At 33.7% G+C, this 6,792-nt stretch overlaps 1 protein-coding gene across 2 annotated transcripts; it reads right to left on the reverse strand.

The window, feature by feature from the left end:
• Positions 1-357: 357 nt before the first annotated feature.
• On the reverse strand, positions 358-6,506 carry LOC117125067 (histone-lysine N-methyltransferase SUV39H2-like). 2 transcript variants are annotated; one of them, XM_033271439.1, is made up of 6 exons: positions 6,355-6,506; positions 5,880-5,947; positions 4,761-5,444; positions 3,911-4,063; positions 3,289-3,418; positions 358-2,252 (listed from the first exon to the last, which is right to left on the reverse strand). In XM_033271439.1, exons 1-6 carry the CDS (start codon positions 6,380-6,382, stop codon positions 2,104-2,106), a joined length of 1,212 nt encoding a protein of 403 aa, XP_033127330.1. In that variant the 5' UTR covers positions 6,383-6,506; the 3' UTR covers positions 358-2,103. The 2 variants fall into 2 exon arrangements, with proteins under 2 accessions (XP_033127330.1, XP_033127331.1); XM_033271440.1 differs by having other exon boundaries at positions 6,284-6,375.
• Between the last annotated feature and the right edge of the window lie 286 nt (positions 6,507-6,792).

Here is a 6,792-nt window from a genome sequence, read left to right on the forward strand (position 1 = left end):
CAAGGATTCTAATACACCTATTTACATTATCAGTGATCATAGATAGTAGTACCCTCCACCAGAAACCAAAATTTAATACTGCCATCATCATTTATAGTACACAACACAACATTGATATTCATGTACAGTGTTTGTATTGTATTATTTCGAAAAAAGCCTATGCTATTTTGAAAAGCCCATGGGATTCTTTTCGAGGTGGGCTCCATCTCGAGATTAAGCCCACTTTAATTCGGTATGTTGGTCTCCTATTGAGGCTGTGCAAGTTCAGTTTCGTAAAATTTAATCTAAAACAATAATATAAAATTAGGAAAAACTGTATGTTGGCATGAGATGAATCACAACACTTGATTAACAATGTCAGTTTTTTATGTTATCTACACTTTATTGTACCCTAAATATGACAGGACACACCCTTTTAAAAGAGAACTATCAAATTGAAATACATAAGAAACACTGTAAAGGCATTCATGCAAGGATTCTAATACACCTATTTACATTATCAGTGATCATAGATAGTAGTACCCTCCACCAGAAACCAAAATTTAATACTGCCATCATCATTTATAGTACACAACACAACATTTATTTTGCATCTTAAGTGGAAAGGCATGTAACAAATATTAAGAGAAAATGGCTTCAAACAATCTAAATTTAAAATCAAGTTGTGGTTAAATAAACCTACATAATGAGGCCATCATGCATACAAATATATATACAGTGCTACTAGATTGGTGAATCTCAATTCAACATTGTCATGTAGTGTCACAGTTGAATCTTTATAATAAAAAAAAAGTTTTTAAGAGATTTAATGAGAATATTTTCAGACATCATATTTTGGCAAAAGTATGTTCCACCCTACAGAAACATCCATAATCTTGAAAACTTTAAAAAATTCTATTGATATAGTAACTAAAGCCCATTTCACACTATCAGACTTTGTGACAAATTTTGTGTGATATATCACATAAAATTTGCTAGTGTGGACAAAGCTAACTGGCCAGTACTGTATAGATTCATAGCCCTAGAAAATCGTAAAACAGCATTGGACCACAATGTAAAATGCCATATCCGTAGCACATTTCAAACTTGTATCTCATTCTGTTGTCAGTTTTACATGTGCATCAGCAATGCTTAAATCTCTGTCCTGATTATCAAATTTTCTTTGACAAAAAACTGTTGTATACCCATAGTCATGATGTGCCTATATATGGTCTTGATGTGATGTCATCATGACCATATTTAGGCATGTGACAATTTTTTTTCAAATAAACTGTGTTAGCCTGTCTTGCAGCATCTTCATTCTAAAAGGTTAAATTACAGTGCACAATATTACATAAGCTTCAAAAAGACTAATAACGATTTGCTTGCCTTGGTGTTTTCATAAGGTTACTGTGACATATTATCTACAACAAATTAATGTTCTGTTGCAACATTAATTTCCTTGACTTCCAATAATATAAAAACATATAATTTCAGTCTTGTAATACTTGGCTCATTTTTCAAAATTATACAGCATTGAATAGTCAGTGATTTTTTTCAGCCCTCAAAAGGTATCGTTAAATATCAAGATTTTCCTGCCATCGAAATCCTGTATTAATTTTTAAAAATTTAATGACACTCACCACAGACAATTAGAATTAAATAATTGCCTTTAAAATATTAAAATATAAAATGGTACGTTGTGCAATATTTTCTGATAACTTTGGGCCCAAAACCAGGTAGACAGTTTTATATAAATTATGAGCGTGAAACTTTATTTCAAGATTGTTCAAATGACCATGAAAATCAACACATCAGCATTTAAATTATATAAAAAGTGAATTAAAATTAAATTAAAATGTTGTAGTGGTTAAATGATCAGTGTGCTCTTCCACCATCTCGACTGCAAAAGTAAACAGTAAGTAAAATAGATTACACCTCCCCCATTTTCAAAATCCTAGATCCACCTATTAACGTTCCCACAACACAAATGCTTATAGGCTCTTCAATACTATCCTAACATTAACACGCCCACTTATGAAGCCTTAGGTAAAATCTTTTTAAGCTTAACTTTTCATTTTAATTTCCTAGCCCCTCCCCCTGATATAAACACATTCAAATTGTTTAAAATAGGTAGCCGCGGCAGTTTTCAGCACCACATCGACAAGGGATTGGCTCAAGCTTGGCTACGGCTGAGTCTTCAGATAAATTGTTTCTATGTTGGATTTCAGATGGGCTCTCTATACTTGGTGCTTGAGACATGCCAGTTGCCCCTAGAATAGAAATGACAACATAATTGTTGAGTAAAATATAACAATAATGAAGAAAAGTTTTAAAATTAACATTATAGCTTAAATTTCTAAAAATGTTATTAAACCTAACTACAAACTTTGCCTCCATTTTCAAATTAAGAGTGAAAATAAAAATTTATGACAAAAATCTGTTTCTTTATATTCTTTTTGATGGAAAATGCGAGGGTTTGGGACTGTCATTGTATTGATATGTGCTGTAGATTGTAAAATCCACACAAACAAATGACTAACTACTGATTGGGTTTATTCCTTTGAATGTGTCATGTACTAGATTAATCAAGAGGAAGAGCAGGTTCTCCTTGAAGTAACAATAGGCATATGAGTATCTGAACAATTATAGAGGGCTCCATACCTTATTAAGTGGGCTTAATTCTATATAAAGAGTTTCTAAGAGTGTCAATCAACTGACCAATTAGAATAGCTGGTTTTTGTCCCACAACCTTCCTTTAGGCGAGATTTTTTTTTATACCTTGTTTTGCGAACTTATTTTTGTAAAGATCATTAGAGGAAGGCAGGAAAAAAAAAAATGTTGTTTCCTTATTTAACAAATAGTTTTACCAAAAACATCCAGATGAAGGAGAAAACAAAAACTAAATTTTATTGGTGAATGTAAAACGGTGTAGTAATCAATCAAAATTCAATCAATCAATCAATTTGAAGTCCGTAATTAATTCATGCTAGCATGGGTTGGACTGAGATGGTTAAATGCTTTACATTTATATAATTAGGAAGAAATATACTGTACATATCTTATTTTTTAAGATTTCAAGGCAGCGGTGGTCTTAATAAAAATAAAGAAAAACTTTTTTTTCTGAAATTTCTATGTTTATGTGGCAGGGGGTGCGCTAATTGGCCAAAAATTAAATATATAATTTTATTCAAAATCATTAATATTGGTGGGTGGTGTTTTGCCATATGCTGTCATTTTGTGCGACCTTTAAGCACAAATATTTAAAGGGCGGTGCTTGGCGGAACAGTTCATTGAAAGTAAATGTACCTGTCATTTGGTAATCAAACGTCAGCTCCTCTTCAGCTTTGATGTCTCTACAGGCAAATAAAGCAATTCTAGGAAGTCGCACATCAAGGGTGTCAATCCAAACACCATACACTACCAGATTAGGATCACACTGAAAAAACAAACATTCAGAATTAGAACCGAAAGGTCCACTTATTAATCTCGGATAAGAAAGTATAATCTATACTTCAAGTATTGAAATGCACGCCATCGTGTTTGGATTCAATATTTCGACATTAATTATGTCATCATCAGGAATGAACAGATGACATAATGTTGGAACATTGAATCCCAACACAATGGCGTGCACTTCAATACAGTATTATACTTTTTATTAGGATTGGTGTTAAATATTTTGGAGACTATTGTCTCCACTGGGGTAATGTACATTGTTATACTGATTATTTCACCCTAATAGCTGGGTTTCGCCATTTTAAGTCTTTGAAAAGTTTACAGATTTCAAAGACGCACAAAGGTTTCCAAAACTGTAAATTGTTGTAATCTTGATATCATTTTTTCAAAACTAACAAATTTAATAAAAACAATGTGGATCTTATTATAAAAATGATAGCAAAATAAATATTTTATCTTTAATGTAACTTACAGAATGATTGACAAAATGAGCTATATTGCCGTACTTTCCAGCATCTACTACATAAGGGCAATCACTTTCATTGTAGTCCAGATCAAATAAGTATGTTCGCCCATTACAGTCATACTCTTGGCCTCGCCTTTCAGCTTCTTCGTTACTTATAACCTAAAAAATATAAAATTCCATACTTAATCTCTTCAACAATTATAAATAACATACAATAAATTTTCATTGGGAGCAGTTGACACAGTGGTTTTGATTCAGGCTGTCAACCTTGAGGTCAGGGTTCAATCCCACACTGTGCATCTTGAGGTCAGGGGTTCAATCCCACACTGTGCATCTTGAGGTCAGGGGTTCAATCCCACACTGTGCATTCTGCTTGTGCCCTTGGGCAAGACACCAAGCCAAGAGTAAAAGTTGGTTCGATCACTAATGCGCTTACTACGTCTATGCATTGGGCCTGAGACTCGCGACTCTGTGGTCTGCCTTATGCTTTTATGAAGGACTAAAACCTCATGCCAATATTATTATAAATATAATGTATGATATTTGTGATCTTAAATATAGGCTTTGCCTATGAAGAAGATACAATCTGTTGTGTTGTTTTTAAAAATTATTAGCTGCCTGCTGTTAAATCGTTCCTTTGGCAATACATTGACTATGCTTTTATGTTATTTTGGAATTTTAACTGTAGTTTGAGTTTCTAATTAAAAAAACATTTCTTTGTTGATATTTGTTTGTATTTAATTGTTTTGGATGCAACTTTCATTGAGTAGTGTGGCACTGATGGAAAATTATAGTTCCTAATAAATTATTTTATATAATATATATATATATATATTATTTAAACATGTCTGCTTACCTCACCTACATATTCCATAACAAAACTATTTTTCTTAATATCTTTCAAGCTTTTCACACCCCATCCACAACCATTACTAGTTTTGAAAATAGACAGAGGTGCTTTGCGTCCCTTCTGAACCACTCTGTTCTTGCACTTCGCGCTGCATTTACATAGTTTATTACACTCATATACAGGTGTGCCTGGTTTTACTTTGATCTTTCCTTTCAATGTGTAAGCCATTGCCGTGCCACTGTTATGGGTACAACACCCATCTTCGGCCGCAAAACAGTTCTTACATTCACAACCAACTATCGGGTCTTTGGGTATAAAAATACCCGGACCTGGCTTGTAATCATTGATGAATATAAAATTTTTCGGAGGACCCTCTAAGTCCACATTATTCTCCACAGAGATAGGTGCTCCATCACCGCTTAGCTCATTTATTTTCTTCTGCCAATCTTTCAATTGTCTCTTAACTTTTTTGACTTGATAGGACAAATCCACAGGCACAATCGAGACCTCTAACTTTGCCTTCTTCATTTTTGGTGCAGTGGAATTAATAAATTCCGTTCGGCGTTTACGCTTGTAGCATCTGTGGTGATACCGTTTGATGATTTCTGGACAGTCAAGATTGTCAATTGGTTCCCAGGTATTATCTGCCAAACTGTAACCAGCCCACTTCACCATATACCAATCTGTGCCCTTTAGAAGAAATCAGTAAAATATAATTTGATTTTGCAATAAGATCGATAAATGTATAAGGGTGGTGCCCTCTATTAAATTCTTAACCACACACATTTGCCTTCATTCAATATAATTTTAGGGCTGACAGAAATTTTTATTTAAATTAATTACATTTCTTTTATTTAAATAGATCTGCTGGATTTTATTTTTAAACATCCCGCCCTCATCATTTTTTTAAAAACTAGAGTGATAATCTAATTTTTTTTTCTATCTGCCTTTACTTAAATTTTGTTAGCCCTTCTTTGACATCTTTTAAAACTAAAGTTTGCTTTAAACAAGGTAAAAGGGTTGTCTTCAATTTTTTTTTTTTTTTTTTTCTTGGTATAAATTTCTAGGCCTAGGGCCTATGATTAAAAAAAACTCAGCTCAGAGCTATATTTCTCCATGATTTACCTCATTATCTTTAGCATAGTCCAGGATATCTTCTACTTCAAATACTTCATCATCAGAAGAATCTCCATCTGAATACAAAAAAAAACCAAAAAAAAAAAAAACAGAAATTCAACATTTTAAAATAGGTACTGTACAGTACAAAAATAGGCTGGGCCAAGCTCTACCTAAGCTAGATCTGAACTGTTGTAAGATAGAGTAGGCCTACGCCTATGCGCGCCTACCTAGGCACTAAATTAATTGTAGCCGTAGAAAAGGCATGGTTGGTGGTTTCGTCTAGCCCACCTACCTAGGCTAGGGCCCTAGGCCAGGTTTGGCACCTACGTTTATATTTGGGTTATTTTCGTTTTAGAAAGAGAAATAAATATCTAACAATACAACGTAACTCCTTTTTGTACATATGATACCTGAACGTTGCAAATTTCCCCCTGATACAACTAGGTCTACTGAACTCAGTCTACACTCTAGGCTAGCTTACCATTCAAGTCCTTCCCGCTAGTCGCCATTTTTGTTTTCGGCTGTCCTTAATCCTCATTGGTCGATACAAATTTGTATGATTAGTGTACTGAAAAAAGACAAACCCCGTTTTAAATATAGCAGAGGTACCGGGCCAGGTACCCAGTTAGAATATTTAGTTTTAAGAAATAAATGTTTTGTATTCGAACATATTAATTTATTATGTGTAGGTAAAATTAGCTGTATTTCTTTTATGTTCAGAAATAATTGAATATTCATGATTATGATTTGTTGTAGCGCGGTGGTTGTGTCTATGTCCTCGGGGAGCAAAGGCTGTCTCTTATACACATCTGTGTAAGCCATTGCCGTGCCACTGTTATGGGTACAACACCCATCTTCGGCCGCAAAACAGTTCTTACATTCACAACCAACTATCGGGTCTTTGGGTATAAAAATACCC

Source organism: Anneissia japonica, unplaced genomic scaffold (assembly GCF_011630105.1).
Source record: "Anneissia japonica isolate Jap-2015-1 unplaced genomic scaffold, ASM1163010v1 scaffold9_len2422644_cov172, whole genome shotgun sequence".
NCBI classification, from domain to species: Eukaryota; Metazoa; Echinodermata; class Crinoidea; order Comatulida; family Comatulidae; genus Anneissia; species Anneissia japonica.